The 15,618-nt window shown below is 40.3% G+C and overlaps 1 protein-coding gene across 2 annotated transcripts; it reads left to right on the top strand.

Annotated features, from left to right (window-relative positions):
- Nucleotides 1-1,084: 1,084 nt before the first annotated feature.
- Nucleotides 1,085-14,075, top strand: LOC139406381 (zinc finger protein OZF-like). 2 transcript variants are annotated; one of them, XM_071148917.1, is made up of 5 exons: nucleotides 1,085-1,209; nucleotides 1,349-1,489; nucleotides 2,607-2,732; nucleotides 5,236-5,376; nucleotides 11,065-13,991. In XM_071148917.1, the coding sequence occupies exons 3-5, from the start codon at nucleotides 2,645-2,647 to the stop codon at nucleotides 12,069-12,071; spliced, it is 1,236 nt and encodes a 411-aa protein (XP_071005018.1). In that variant the 5' UTR covers nucleotides 1,085-1,209; nucleotides 1,349-1,489; nucleotides 2,607-2,644; the 3' UTR covers nucleotides 12,072-13,991. The 2 variants fall into 2 exon arrangements, with proteins under 2 accessions (XP_071005018.1, XP_071005019.1); XM_071148918.1 differs by lacking the exons at nucleotides 1,085-1,209; nucleotides 1,349-1,489; nucleotides 2,607-2,732; nucleotides 5,236-5,376 and adding an exon at nucleotides 9,138-9,435 and having other exon boundaries at nucleotides 11,065-14,075.
- Nucleotides 14,076-15,618: the final 1,543 nt, after the last annotated feature.

Below are 15,618 nucleotides of genomic sequence, written 5' to 3'. Positions count from 1 at the left end.
TTTAGGGGAGGGGGCACCTACACAGCTGACCCTTGGAGACCCCTAGAAGACTCTCAGCTGCTGAATGACAAGTGACAAATGATAGGCCTAGCAGGTTCATCAGTGGCCATTTCACCAGTACATTACTGAGCACACAATGCTAGACTGTATTAGGCATGCACATGCTTGATGGTTGGCGCACATATACAAAAAGTAGGCCTCCTGTTTCAAGTGTAACTACAGAAAGAGAAGTAGCTAGATTACTTTGTTGATGTGTGTGGTGCAGGTGCAGCGACGAAAAAGAATCACAGTAGAGCTAAATCTTGGGATAACACTGTGTGTGTGTGTGTGTGTGTGTGTGTGTGCGTGCGTGCGTGTGTGTGCGCGCACTTGATTCATGTGTGTGTGATTATGTGTGCAGACACGTCTATACACATGCATGGTATTTTCCAATCCATACCAACGTTGTGTGAATTGGTTGTGACCCTGCTATTGTCACGACGTCAACAGATCCAGAAGTCCAAACACAAACCACTTCCTGTTCTCCAGCCATCTCTGAGTGATGACAACTGCATGCACATAAAATGGCCAATGTCATTCACTCAACAACAACAACAAAAAACACACACACTAGACCCTGTGTTTACCATGCACTTCACTAGTTGACAAATCTCAAATCGTTTTTTCTTATTTTACCAGCTGATTCAAGTCTACAAACATTTGTGTCATGGATCAGAGGACAGGACTGGAGGAAGGGAGCAGGGGAGAGGGGAGAGAGAAGGAAAGAGAGATGTGTTTCTCATTTCTCGTGTCGTGGTGACAGATTGGCCACTCCAGTTCATCTCTCCATTTCTCGCCCTCCGTCTCCCACAACCTATTTTTTATACTGTTGCCGTGGAGATGGGAGAGAGAGAGTGATGAAAATGTGATGTACGAAAAAACGTCAGCAACATGAACTGCATCTTTCATTTTCATTCCCCCACACTTGGCTGTTGGCAACACCACCCTCCCAGTCGGATACACAACACAGCTTCAATAACCCTGATGCTAACTCTCTCTGACATTTTGGCCAGGAGGAACCATTCCGGCACAACAACATGTTCAGTTCCCTCTTTGTTAATGTTTCACAGATGGTGGCCCTCACTGTGCTGATGCGTTTTGGCCGCTCGGATATTGATATACACGAGTATAATTAACATTTTCTCTCACCCCAGGTCGTCTCCATGAACAGTTAAGTCTACTGTTTATTTGATGTGTTTGTGTTCTGATTCATTTTTTTAAAAAAAGACATTTTTGTTCCGTGCAGCATTGTGGAATCATCGGTTGTTCTGATATTTACTTATGTAACCGTCTGTTCTCTTACATAAAGAGGTCAGTTTCAGATCGAGATCAGATGGAGTCTCAGGGAGAGAGGCTGGCGAGGACAGGAGTCGTGCCAAGAAGGCAGTAAACGACAAAGGCTCTCGCAGAACTCCTGCTTGAGTCATGCTTATTTTAGATGTGTCCGAAGGTGAGTCTCATTGAGATAGGAATCTCTAGCCCCGTTTATACCTTGTGCTAGCATGTGTCCTTTGTCCTGATGGTGCCCACATCCTGATTGTGCCCATGTTTGTAGGTGTGTAGACGTTTGAAATACACATTGTGAGCAGATTGTGATCTGATGAACCTGTTCAGATTTTAAATTCTTGAATTGATTTTTCTTTCTCTGAATTGACTGAATTAAAATGGAATGAACATTGTTGTTAGAAAAACAGTTGGTTGCGTAAATACTGTAGTAATTCATATTTTTTGCCTAAATACTAAAATATCAATGTACATGCAAAAACAGAGACGTTAAATGTTGAGATGGGGAGCCCCACATGTTAAGCTGTTGTCTGTTTTCCATGTTATTTGGGCATTAGCACGTATCACATGCTGTATTGTTTGCAAACAATGTAAAACAATTATAATAATTGAGTTGATAAAGCCGCATACACACATGGTCTCTTTTTTGCTTTCTTAAGTATGGCCACTCCAAAATGCAGGTGTTTCAGCCTAGCTCAGTGCTTTCTGTGGTGGTGGGGCAGCCAGCAGACAATATGGAGCGTAGGGGTTGGTAATGTTCTCTAATCTACGAGGAGAGCTCGAAAGTTCAAGTCCCTTGGGTGCTGCCATAGAGTTGCATTAGAAGTGCCCATCCAAGAAGGCTCAATGTCATTGGCCACATGTAAAATGACGTCAAATCACGTTATATCTACAGTAGCTTTAATTGGACTGATAATGTCCACGTCAGACTTTCAAAATCGTAGCTAGCAAGCTAGACAAACAGTCATCGTCATGAATCAAGTCAACAATCTACTTTTCAATCCTTGTCACATGAAAAGACAATGTAGATAAATCGTATCAGCCATTGGACATAAACATTACACAACAAGTTGAAATCGCAAATTCAACAATGAGTGGTTTGGAAGGAGTCAGTGGCTAACTGCAAGCGTGGCATAGCAATCACTAGCCTGGTATTCAGTAGAGTGGGTGTGTGGTCCAAGTCTGGGTTTAAGGGTCTCTTTTCTAAGAGGGAACTCAGGCCTCTTTCTAGAGCTCCGACCTGAAGATCACTGATGTCCTGATTCAACTTGGTTTTTTTTCAGAGTTCTCAGTAGTCTTGAAAGAACCATAAATCCAGAGAATGCCAGACTTTGATGACAAATTAGATGACAAAATTTGCCCACAAGGACCACCGCTCCACCTTCCTGTGGTGAGCACATCACAACAAGGTGAGTCCAAACATGTATTGTATGCTGCTGCATAAAATGTAATATGTCAGGGAGATATGTATACTGTAGGTAAGAAAGTAATACTAAGTGTATGTTGTGTAGTAAGCTATTAGTAACCCATGTGCCTCCCCAAAGTCGGTCCCTTTCCCCCTCATAACTTAGCCAACTGTTCTGACCTGGTGGTGCACATGTAGCCTATAGCCTGTTTTAGAGAAATGTAATCATCTAATATTGTAAAAGCTTTCATTGTCTGCTTATATGCCCCCTTTATTTATACTACGATTCTGACTCGGTGTACAGGGAGAATACGGTAAGAACAGCCCATGTTCTGAATTCTGTTGCTGTAAATTTCAAATGGGCTAAGCAAATAGTTTTATTAACTACATCCGTCTTAGCTCGCTCATTAATGTTTTCATTGAAATTACAGATTGCCTCTTATCTGTCCGTCGTCCCATTATGCCATAGTTTGTACATCTCAATTGTAATTAGAAACCACATTTGTTTAAGCAAGTCAACCATATCAGCTATGTTTTTTTTAAAGGTAGTAAATGAGGCTGAATTAACTGTTTCTCTGCCAGACAAGGCTCCGCTGATAGCCAGGTGTAGCAGTGGTAAGGATTCATGCCATGGTGCTGTCGGGACAGCTTTATGTAGGCCCTAACAATTTGTGGGCATCGATTGTCACCAATATAGTGCAATTAATGTATTGTTTATTGTTGTGTTGTGTAGTGGCTTTGCTGGCATGCATAATTTTTTTTTAAACGATGCATGGTGGCCATATTTCTAATATTTATCATAGAAAGAATCGAGACATCTACATTTCCTAATGTTTTGTTGGAAGTTAACCTTGCATTTTACTGGCTACACCGAGAAAAGTACCTCACGTCAGTCAGAGCTGTCAGCATGCCGGTTTGTAAATCCTGTTCGGCCAAAACGAGTATCTAAGGGATATGTGCTATTTTCAGGATACGATTATAATCCAAGTACTTTTTTGTAATTATCTGAGATCGGAAGAAAAATAAAATTTTCAGGAGCCATCAAGTATCTTTCTCATGTCAATCAGTCATGTGCAAGGTTCTACGTGGTCTAAATAACTCAACTGGCTAGTTTGCCTGTCTGTAAAGAGAAGGCCGGGCTGTACGTAGATCCTGCTGCTCTGATTGGATAGAGAGAAACAGTATTTCTGTCCACTCGCTTCATAATTTCACCCGATAACTTTTCCTTGCATGTTTTAGGTCTGATCAGATAAATCACATGGCGAGGATGTTTGCTGTCAACGTGCATAGTATCTAACAAGTGGGGCAAGGGTAGGGGGAAAATATAAAACGGATGGGCATTCTGGCTGAGTGACAGTAACGAGGCTCGTGGCTGCCCGCTGCAAATTGAGGACGCACGGGCACAGAGATGGCATGAGAAAGTGCAGGGAGGTATTTTTCTATATTAAAACACTTCCGTTTTTTTCGATCATGAGCTGCCTGAAGCCTATCATCCGATCCTACTATCAACTGTCAATTGACGTAAATTATTACGAATTCCAGTAGCGCAAAATGAGTCTGATGCTGAAAAAATTACAATACCAAGCATTTCAGATCTGTGTTTATAACATGCAGCAAGATATTTCATACGTGTTTTATCTTTTTTCTGCATGCAAAAACGTTAAAACGACCTCTGAATTCATTCAAAGTCATCTGAAACACAACCAAAATAAGCTGTTATATATATATATCCCAAAAGTTTTATAAAGTCACAAGCTTGATCTTCAAATGGCGGGTAAATTTCTAAACAGTAAAACAGATATCTATGAAAATACACTCAAATAAAAGGTGCTGTTCTGTCACCTCATTTGATTATTTAAGTCAGTTAAGAACAAATTCTTATTTACAATGACAGCCTACCCCAGCCAAACCCAGACAACATCTTATGCATATTGCATGTTTATTTTACTAGGCAAGTCAGTTAAGAACAAATTCTTATTTTCAATGACGGATTTGTACCTTGTCAGCTCGGGGATTTGAACTTGCAACCTTCTGGTTACTAGTCCAACACTCTAACCACTACCCTGCCGCATTGCCAAAATAGGTGTAAAAAGGTTCCTTTTTCGGTCCAACATTTTGGGAAAATTTGGTGAGGTGTCTGGGAACATACGATTTAATTGAACAGGAGTCAAATAAAACTTGAACATGAATTTGTAGTTAGTTTCCTGAAACATATGAAACTAGTAAGTGCATAGTGCATCTTATTACAGATCTCAAGCCATGCCTCCTCATCAAATTCCATACCTAAATCGTTTTCCCACATCCTTTGAAGAGGGATAAAGGCAGATTCACATTGTCTTGATAATGTACACTACATTTTAGCAATTATTCCTTTGATAGATATAGATGTGGTTATTCATTCTACAACTTCTGACAACATACAATACTATCAACGATATGTGGAATGGATTGACAACATGCAATAATAATATAATCTGTTTATGTTCCTGTAATAACTGCAATAACAGGACCTCTAGTCTCATTAGAACGTATGGACTCCTCCATTGAGAAGAGAAGAGGAGACAGAGGACAGCCTTGCCGGGTTCCTCTACTCAGGGGAAATTCTTGGGAACTTAAACCTTTGGTTGGAGACCATAACTCTGGGACTGGTAATAAATCACTTTGACCCATTTGTTGAAATTAGCATCCATATTACATTTTTGCAAAACAGAGAATAGGAAATTCCATTCCACTCTGTCGAACGCCTTCTCAGCATCAGCATCAACAGTATAGAAGCAGTCTTGTGCTCCTTTACATGGTTGATAACATCAAACGGTCATCTGACATTATCCGATGAGTACATGTTTTTTAGAAATCCCGTTTGATCGGGTTTAATCAGTGGTGTAAAGTACTTAAGTCGTTTTTTGGGTTATCTGTTCAATTTACTATTTATATTTTTGACAACTTTTACTTTACTGCATTCCTAAAAAATAAAAAAAATTGCACTTTTTACTCCAGACATTATCCCTGCCAACCAAAAGTACTTTTGAATGTTTTGCAGGACAGGAAAATGATCAAATTCTCGCACTTATCAAGAGAACTCTGGCCTGGCGGACTCACTAAACACAAACGCATCTTTTGTAAATAATGTTTGAGTGTTGGAGTGTACCCCTGGCTATCCTTACATTTTAAAAACAAGAAAATGGTGCTGTTTTTTAAATGATTTATACTTTTACTTTTAATACGTAAGTATATTTCATCAATTACAATACGTTTCCTATTGAATATTGATAGTATAATTTTAAACAGCTGATATTCCCATTCAAGTCAAAACTCTCTGATGTGTGGACCAACCATCTTTATGCTACCATTTGAAATGTGAAATGTCCATTTTATTCCCCTTTTAATACATTTACCAGCCAAAACATGACATCCACCCTGTATTCAAGAGCACGCTGTGTCTCATCCAATGGAGGGCACAACAGTAACACCTCAGATTATGTAAAATAGGGCCAAAGCTACAACATATGCAAAAATGGAAAAAAACATCTGATTCCACACGTTTTTAGACAATATAATAAAGGTTAAAAAACGACATACTTGTTATGAAAACAGTTTTTTTTTTTTCAAGAAATTATCAAATAGTTTGGCAACCCTTTTTGTAAACTTTTTCAAATTGAAGTGATGAAGACATGGATGTCTCATGTTAGGGTCAGGTATGCAAAATGAGTCAACTTTGAGCACCTCTATCTCCTAAATGTTTTGACATTCAGGTCCAAAAACGTACTTTCTGACCACTTCTAACATGGGCAAATTTGTATGGAAAGTTTTGTTCAATAACACCCTTTGGAGCATTCGTCTTTTACTGTTAAAAATACAATTTTGTAACGTATCCCACTTGGTATTCCTTCTACGCCCCCTGCTGGCGGCAACAGGCATAAACAATTCCCAATGGAAATCGTTCGAGGACTCCCAAACATGTTCTATACATAAAATCTGATACCATATATTTTTATCGGCGTCACACAAACCTAAACTGACATTGGAACATCAGTTTGTATTCAAATATTTGAAAATAAGAAATTTCCCAGCAAGCACATATTGTTCTGAGAATATATGTTTCTTTGAGCTTGGTCGTCATATGGTTATTTTGCATACAACCTTTCCACAACTTTCTGGGAATGGTGCAAGATAGTTGCTTGGTGCTGGAACATTCTCAGCATATTTAAGGAACTTAAATTACTTTAACAGAACGTTTCCTAAAAGTTCAAACATGGTTACATTTCATTTCAATTTTGTACATTTTCTAGAACATTGTCCAACTGGTTTGACATTGGGAATGTTCTCAAGTAGTTCAGAGAACATTAAGAAACAACGTTCTGTGTAATTTTAGTGCTTCAGCATAACGTTTCCTACAAGTTATCTCAGGGTTCTATTTAAAGTCATGTTCTCAAATTGTTCCAAGAATGTTAAGAAACAACATCGTTCTGAGGGAATTTCCATACATCAGCATAACATTTCCGCGTGGTTCTATTTGAAGTTATGTTTTCATATTTCCCGATAACGTTAAGAAAACTTTAGTTTTAAGAATATTATTTAAAAACACACATCAATTACGTTCTCAGTATCAACAAAACCCTCTCTGTCCTCAATCTTGTTACGCGTTTTCAGGTGTGTTGGCCACGCCCACTAATTGACCATACCTGATCTTAATGAGTGTTTGTTTCCCCTGAAATGGGGTCTATTTCAAATCAAATTTATTTATATAGCCCTTCGTACATCAGCTGATATCTCAAAGTGCTGTACAGAAACCCAGCCTAAAACCCCAAACAGCAAGCAATGCAGGTGTAGAAACACGGTGGCTAGGAAAAACTCCCTAGAAAGGCCAAAACCTAGGAAGAAACCTAGAGAGGAACCAGGCTATGTGGGGTGGCCAGTCCTCTTCTGGCTGTGCCGGGTGGAGATTATAACAGAACATGGTCAAGATGTTCAAATGTTCATAAATGACCAGCATGGTCGAATAATAATAAGGCAGAACAGTTGAAACTGGAGCAGCAGCACAGTCAGGTGGACTGGGGACAGCAAGGAGTCATCATGTCAGGTATTCCTGGGGCATGGTCCTAGGGCTCAGGTCCTCCGAGAGAGAGAAAGAAAGAGAGAATTAGAGAGAGCATATGTGGGATGGCCAGTCCTCTTCTGGCTGTGCCGGGTGGAGATTATAACAGAACATGGCCAAGATGTTCAAATGTTCATAAATGACCAGCATGGTCGAATAATAATAAGGCAGAACAGTTGAAAGAAACTGGAGCAGCAGCACGGCCAGGTGGACTGGTGACAGCAAGGAGTCATCATGCCAGGTAGTCCTGGGGCATGGTCCTAGGGCTCAGGTCCTCCGAGAGAGAGAAAGAGAGAATTAGAGAACGCACACTTAAATTCACACAGGACACCGAATAGGACAGGAGAAGTACTCCAGATATAACAAACTGACCCTAGCCCCCCGACACATAAACTACTGCAGCATAAATACTGGAGGCTGAGACAGGAGGGGTCAGGAGACACTATTTGAATAGACTAAAATAAATAGCTTTATATGCGTAAAAAAACATGAAACTCTAACTCCATCCTGGTGGCACAGTGGACTAATTCCATGGTTAGAAAACAAAATATTATATACTATACATAGACAAGTATGTGGACAGCCCTTCAAATTAGTGTTGTTTCGGTTATTTCAGCCACACTCGTTGCTGACAGGTGTATAAAATCAAGCACACAGCCATGCAATCGGCGACATGTAGCCTAGTGGATAAGAGCGTTGAGCCAGTAACCGAAAGGTGCAACGCTGGAGAGATTAGAGTTGCAGGCTCATGTCTGTCAGAGCAGAGAGAGGACGAGAGATAATTGAAAGTGAATCTCATTCTAGTTCTGTGTGAGAGCAGGCGCGCCGGGCCGACTCAACCCGAATCAACTTTTAGAATATCAGGTCCGGGGGAACAATTAACGAAGAGGCCAATATAATTAACTTTAATCGCTTTAATTATAATCTTTACGTTGCAAAAAGTGCCAATTATTGTTCATGCCACGAGAGGTACCGGATCCGGCCAAATTAGGTTCCGGAACGAAATATTCCAATACGGAGATGTGTACAGGATCCGGCTCAAATTAAACACTGGTGATGGGTGTATGGTAGAGGAAACTGTTGGACATGTTTATTATATTGTGAACTGTGTGATTTAGGTAGGGAGGGTTTGTTTGATGGGTCAGGCAGGTTGGATGGGGTTTGGGGTAGGGGGGGTGAGGTTTGTATGGATTTATAAAGGTTTTGGTAACATACTATAGTTGTGTAGGTAGACCGTGACCGGACTCACACTCCAGTACAGTAAGCGGCGGTGTGTGCAACTTTCCAGTTTGTTGCGATCCGCCAAACAAATGCAAATAAGAAAACGTAATTTCCTGTTTCTCAAACCCGTAGTTATAGTGACACTTGAATAGAAAATAATTATACATTCTCCCACTAATCCCTTTGCTCCCAAAAATGTCTAAACTTCAGCATCTCAATGTGTTTCTCAACGAAAAATTAACAGCAGTTCCTTTGGAGATATCTGTAGTAGTTAAAAAAACGATCGCAGAGTATCAGGAAGAAATATCCCGTTTGGAACGGGCGAATGCACGTCTACGAAGACTGCTGGATTTGGTTTTCAAACCAGAGATAAAGTTGCATAGATTAGCAGGTTTGTGACTACGTCTCTCTATTTGACATTCATTTTACATTGTAGTCTAATTTGTGTCATTTGATTTGAGAGGCTTTGCGTAATACATCACTTAGTCACATAGTTATCTAGCTACTGACTAAAAGTAATCCGATATCCTTGGGACGTCCAACTGACAGCACCCTATTGAGTTGACGTTTAAAATGGTTAAAGGCCCAGTGCAACCAAAAACGTGATTCAACTGTATTTTCAGGGGTGAAAGTAAATTTGATTTATTCCAGGTATGGGAACTCCTATTTGTTTTTCTCAGCTAATAGTCAGCACAACAGAACATATCAGCCCAATTCATAGGCCTATGCTACAAATTAAACACAATTTGGTACACATCTGCTTAGTAGGCTATATAATCTGTTCAATGTCAATAATGTCAATGTCAATGTTCAATGTCAATAACATTTCCTAATGTTTTCAATCTGATTACACTCACACAATCACCAAGGTCTCTATAAAAAAATATATATTTTTAATTATTTATTTGTTTTTCATAAACAGTTTTTGGTTTGTCTTTATAGGGTATTGTGTCTAGATTGATGAGGATTATTTTTTTGTTGAATCCATTTTAGAACAATGCTGTAATTTAACAAAATGTGGAAAAAAGGGAAGGGGTCTGAATACTTCACGAATAAGTAGTTGAAAAGTAGCAAAAATGCTAAATTGTCTGTGATGAGATTTGAACTGACAATCTTTGAGTTGCTAGACGTTCGCGTTGTATGCCCACAGATCCACCCCGACCAAACACTTTTTTTTTGTTTTTTTGGTCTTAAGTGGCCATCTGTAACCATACCAAACGCAACATGCTGTTTCTCTCATTTACATACAGAATCATATGAAATGTTTTGAGACCAGGTTGGTCAATTTGGTTAGTATTGTGAAGTAACTACAATGTTGGGGATCCATCCTCTGTTTTCTCTTATCACAGCCATTAAACTCTGTAACTGTTTTAAAGTCACAATTGGTCTCATGGTGAAATCCCTCAGCGGTTTCCTTCCTCTGCGGCAACTGAGTTTGGAAGGACGCCTGTATCTTTGTATCTATTCCAGTGAAGAAGACATGGATGTCTCATGCTATGGTGGGGTATGCAAAATGGGTCAACTTCGAGCACCTTGATCTCCTGAATGTTTCGACAATGTTTTGCCACTTCTTTCCGTGGACAAACATGTATGGAAAGTTTTTGTTGTTTAAATCAAAAGGTACACTGTCAAAAAGCGATTGAATTCATATGGATTTACCCAGTCATTAGTTTCAGACTGTATATGAAGAATGTGTTTAAAAGTCTGATTTATTAGGTAAGGTAGGCGATGTGAAGTTGATAATACCTGGGCTATTTACTGGGACGCATCATGCGTGTTCAGTCCAATGAATAAAAAATTCACAAGCAAAAGCCAACTGTTGGATTGCCACCATACTCAGTTAGCCTCAGTACTCAGCCTTTGTTAGCCTTAGCCTATAGCTGGTTTTCAAATACATATTTTATGTAACTTCACTTACATCTGACACAACAAGACAGGAAATAGAGGTAGAGCCCTATTTCTTGTCTCTTTTCAGCGTTTTAAGTTTTCATCAAATTTCATCCTTTCTCCTTTCCTCCAGACCACCAGCGGCTCACTGTCTCTGAAGAGAAGGTTAACTCTGGGCAGCAGGAGTGGAGCTCCTATCTGGGGCCAGTGGAGTCTGATACCGAAGAGTCTACTTGGAACTCTTTCAACATCATAACGGTAGAGAACCAAAAAGAATCTGACGGCAACAGAGAATCAGAATCAACCAGTGACTATCAGCCCCCCTCGGAAGTAAATCCGGAAAGTGACAATGATGAAAGTAATGGCGGAAAAGTGCATAGAGTGGAGAAGAGAATACCTCTGTCGGGGTCAAAGAGACGACGAGGACGGCCAAGAAAAGAAACCAGTGAGTTGACGGATCCGAAGTGTGATGTGTGCGTAAAATACTTTGCGACAGCAAGTGGTCTGGAAAGGCACCGGCAGTTACGGCACAGTGAAGACAGACCATACATGTGCGATACATGTGGCCAGTGTTTCGCCTTAAACCGATACCTGACCCGACACATGAAGATTCACACAGTGGAGAGACCACATCGCTGCGCGGTCTGTGGCAAACGTTTCTTTCACAAGGAAAGCCTGAAAAATCACATGGTTAATCTGCATACAGGGCTGATTTTTAAATGTGATTTGTGTGGGAAATGCTTGTCGACAAAAGGTCGTCTGAAACTGCATAGGCAAAATCACACGGGGGAAAAATCGCATCCGTGCAAAGAATGTGACAAGGCTTTCTACTGCGAGTCAGACTTGATAAAGCATACGAGGACTCACACTGGGGAGAAACCATTTCAGTGCAAAGAATGTGGCAAGTGCTTCGGCGAGAAGGGAAGCCTGACAAAGCACATGATGACTCACACACAGGAGAAACCACACTGCTGCAACGAATGTGGCAGACGCTTCAACCTCAAGGGAAACCTGACAGTGCATATGAGGACTCATACGGGGGAAGGAGTTCAATGTCATTTGTGTGGAACTTACTTGAAGTTAGCAGCAAGTCTGAAGAGACATCTGCGAACTCACAGAGTAAATATTGCCAATGACTGAGAACACATAATAATGCACGTTGTGTAAAATGTGTTGTTGGAAGGTAGCGACTATGTTAAGAGGACACCCCTCAGGTCACGGCTCTTGCTACAGTCTGAAATCTGGGAATCTGTTCAATGGCCATTTTTACGGAACGCTATCACGTTATCAAATTCCAATCAACTATTTATTACGCCCTTTTTACAAACGTTACACTCTCAAGTCCAAGTTAGACATTTTCAGAACTGAAGAAGTCTGAAGATAAATCACATCCCACAACATATGTTGTGTAGATTAAGTTATTTGCCTTCACCCCCAAATTAATGGAAAAGATAAGCAACCAAATCAAACCAGGAAATTAGATGGTTTTCAGCAGGTAGTCTAGTGGTTAGAGCGTTGGACTAGTTAACCGTAAGGTTGCAAGATTGAATCCCTGAGCTGACAAGGTAAAAATCTGTCGTTCTGCCCCTGAACAAGGCAGTTAACCCACTGTTCCCCGGTTGGCTGTCATTGTAAGTAAGAATTTGTTATTAAAACTGACTTGCCTAGCTAAATAAAGGTTACATGTAAAAATGTCCATTCATTTGGGATTCAAATCTAATTTCATTTGTCACGTGCTTCGTAAACAACAGTGAAATTCTTACTTACAGGACCTTCCGAACAATATAGAGAAATAATAATACACAAACGATAACACGGGTTACCAGTACAAACTCTGGGTACTGGGATGTTGTCATTCTTCTTTTCAAGTCTGAAAACGTATGACAAACTTTAATTTTCAGTGAAATCTCTTTAATTTCTAAGAAATGTAATTTATGATTTTTTCTGATACATGACAACTACTGTCATATGTCTGTTAACAAAGCTCTAATGGTGTGTGATGTGGTAAAACTTCATATCAGGTTTGAAACACGTTGTAGTTTGTTGTACATGGTTTTTGGCAATAAAATGGACAGAGCCCAGACAAAGGACATTTTTTCAAAATATATTGTTTGTACCAGAGAGAGATTTTTGTATTTATTTTTTATTTTATTTTTTATATTTAACCTTTATTTACCCAGGCAAGTCGGTTAAGAACACATTCTTATTTACAATGACGGCCTACCCTGGCCAAATTCTAACCCGGACGACGCTGTGCCAATTGTGCGCCGCCGATCTAGGCCAACATAATCAATAATTATACTTTACTTAAGTTTTTTATTTTTCAACAGAAAACATTTTCAAGGTCTCTATTTTAACAAACTAAACACTGTTGTGAATCTTGAGCTGCCATTGTTGATTAAAGTTGTTCTTTATAATTTTTAAATAAATGTGTACAATTAACTGGTTGAAGAGATGTCTAACCAATTTGCACCGACTTCATAAAAACTGATCCACTGGAACGCGCCCACAACTTCTAATGCCTCAACTGCACTGGACAGACAACAAGGTACGAGTGTAACAGTGGGCATTTTTTAAGTATTGCGTGATAGTGGACTTCTTAAGTTGCCTGCTGAGATTTTTGTGGTACGTGTACAACTAAGAGATGCAAAGAATTCTGATTGAAAAACGTATTTTAGTCATAAGCTTTAAGGCTGAACGTGTAGGCTTTAAGCACAGGATGATCTGGGACAATCAATTATTCATCAGGAGCAAATTACTCCATACAAAATTAAAGCAACATCATAAATGAGCGGCTTTAGGAGAAAATGTATGTGTAATACTCTTTAACTAATAGAAAATATATTTTCTGGAAAGTATACATTTGATTCAATGTGTCAATAACATCAGTCTGGCCACTAACTCATCACCCTGAGATGCATTTCAAAACAGATTACCAGAAATGATTGTTTCTAATAAAGTCCACTTTGTGAAGACTTCCACAGACTTTAACAGTAGACCTGTGACCCGCAGCCTGGTCTCAGACAAGACATAACATAGTAAATGTAAAATTACACTGAACAAAAATATAAACGCAACATGTAAAGTATTGGTCTCATGTTTCATGAGCTGAAATAAAAGATCCCAGTTCCATATGCACAAAAAGCTTATTTCTCTCAATGTTGTGCACAAATGTGTTTACATCCCTGTTAGTGAGCATTTCTTCTTTGCCAAGATAATCCATCTACCTGACAGGTGTGGCATATCAAGAAGCTGATTAAACAGCATGATCATTACACAGGTGCACCTTGTGCTGGGGACAATAAAAGGCAACTCTAAAATGTGCAGTTATGTCACACAACACAGTGCCACATATGTCTCAAGTTTTGAGGGAGTGTGCAATTGGCATGCTGACTGCAGGAATGTCCATCAGAGCTGTTGTCAGATAATTTAATGTTAATTTCTCTACCATTGAAAAGTATGTCCAACAGGCTTCACAACCGCAGACAATGTGCAAACACGCCAGCTCAGGACCTCCACATCTGGCTTCTTCAACTGTGGGATCGTCTGAGACCAGCCACTCAGACAGCTGATGAAAATGTGGGTTTGCAGAGCCGAAGAATGTATGCACAAACTGTCAGAAACCGTCTTCGAGAAGCTCATCTGTGTGCTCGTCGTTCTCACCAGGGTCTTGCCTGACTTCAGTTTGGCGTCGTAACTGACTTTAGTGGGAAAATGCTCTCCTTCGATGACCATTGGCACGCTGGAGAAGTGTGCGTTTCACGGATGAATCCCGGGTTCAACTGTACCAGGCAGATGGCAGACAGCATGTATGGCGTCATGTGGGCAAACAGTTTGCTGATGTCAACATTGTGAACAGAGTTCCCTGTGGTGGCGGTGGGGTTATGGTACGGACAGGCATAAGCTTTGTACAACGAAAACAATTGCATTTCATCGATGGCAATTCAATGCACAGAGATACCATGATGAGATCTTGAGGCCCATTGTCGTGCCATTCATCCGCCACCATCACCTCAAGTTTTCAGCATGATAATGCACAGCCCCATGTCGGAAGAATCTGTATACAATACCTGGTAGCTAAAAATGTCCCAAGTTCTTCCATGGCCTGCATCCTTACCAGACATGCCACCCATGTTTGGGATGCTCTGGATCGATGTGTACGACAGCGTGTTCTGGTTCCCGCCAATATCCAGCAACTTCACACAGCCATTGAAGAGGAGTAGGACAACATTCCATAGGCCACAATCAACAGCTCGCCTAAGTGAAGGAGATGTCGCTTTGCATGAGGCAAATGGTGGTCACACCATATACTTACTTACTGGTTTTCTGATCCACGTCCTTCCCCTCAGTGGCGATTTTAGCATGTAAATCTTGTTTTGGCAAACTCCATTTTTTTATGCATGCCTGCAAAGCCACAGCACAACACTAAAGAATACATGAATTGCCCTGTAACGGTGACAAACGGTGCCCACAAACTGTTATGGCCTACATAAAGCTGTCCCAACAGCAGAGCTTTCTTTTCAGCACCATGGAGTAGATCCTTACCACCGCTACACATGCCACACATCAATGGAGCCTTGTCTGGCAGCGAAACAGTTCTTTCAGCCTCATTTACTGCCTTTTTAAAAACCATAGCTGATTATGGCTGACTTGCTTAAACAAATGTGGTTTCTACTGACTCCTTGTG

The sequence above is a fragment of the Oncorhynchus clarkii genome, chromosome 4 (assembly GCF_045791955.1).
Source record: "Oncorhynchus clarkii lewisi isolate Uvic-CL-2024 chromosome 4, UVic_Ocla_1.0, whole genome shotgun sequence".
In the NCBI taxonomy this organism is placed as follows: domain Eukaryota; kingdom Metazoa; phylum Chordata; class Actinopteri; order Salmoniformes; family Salmonidae; genus Oncorhynchus; species Oncorhynchus clarkii.
Note: the sequence above shows the minus strand (reverse complement) of the source record. Positions and strands in the feature narration are given on the sequence as shown.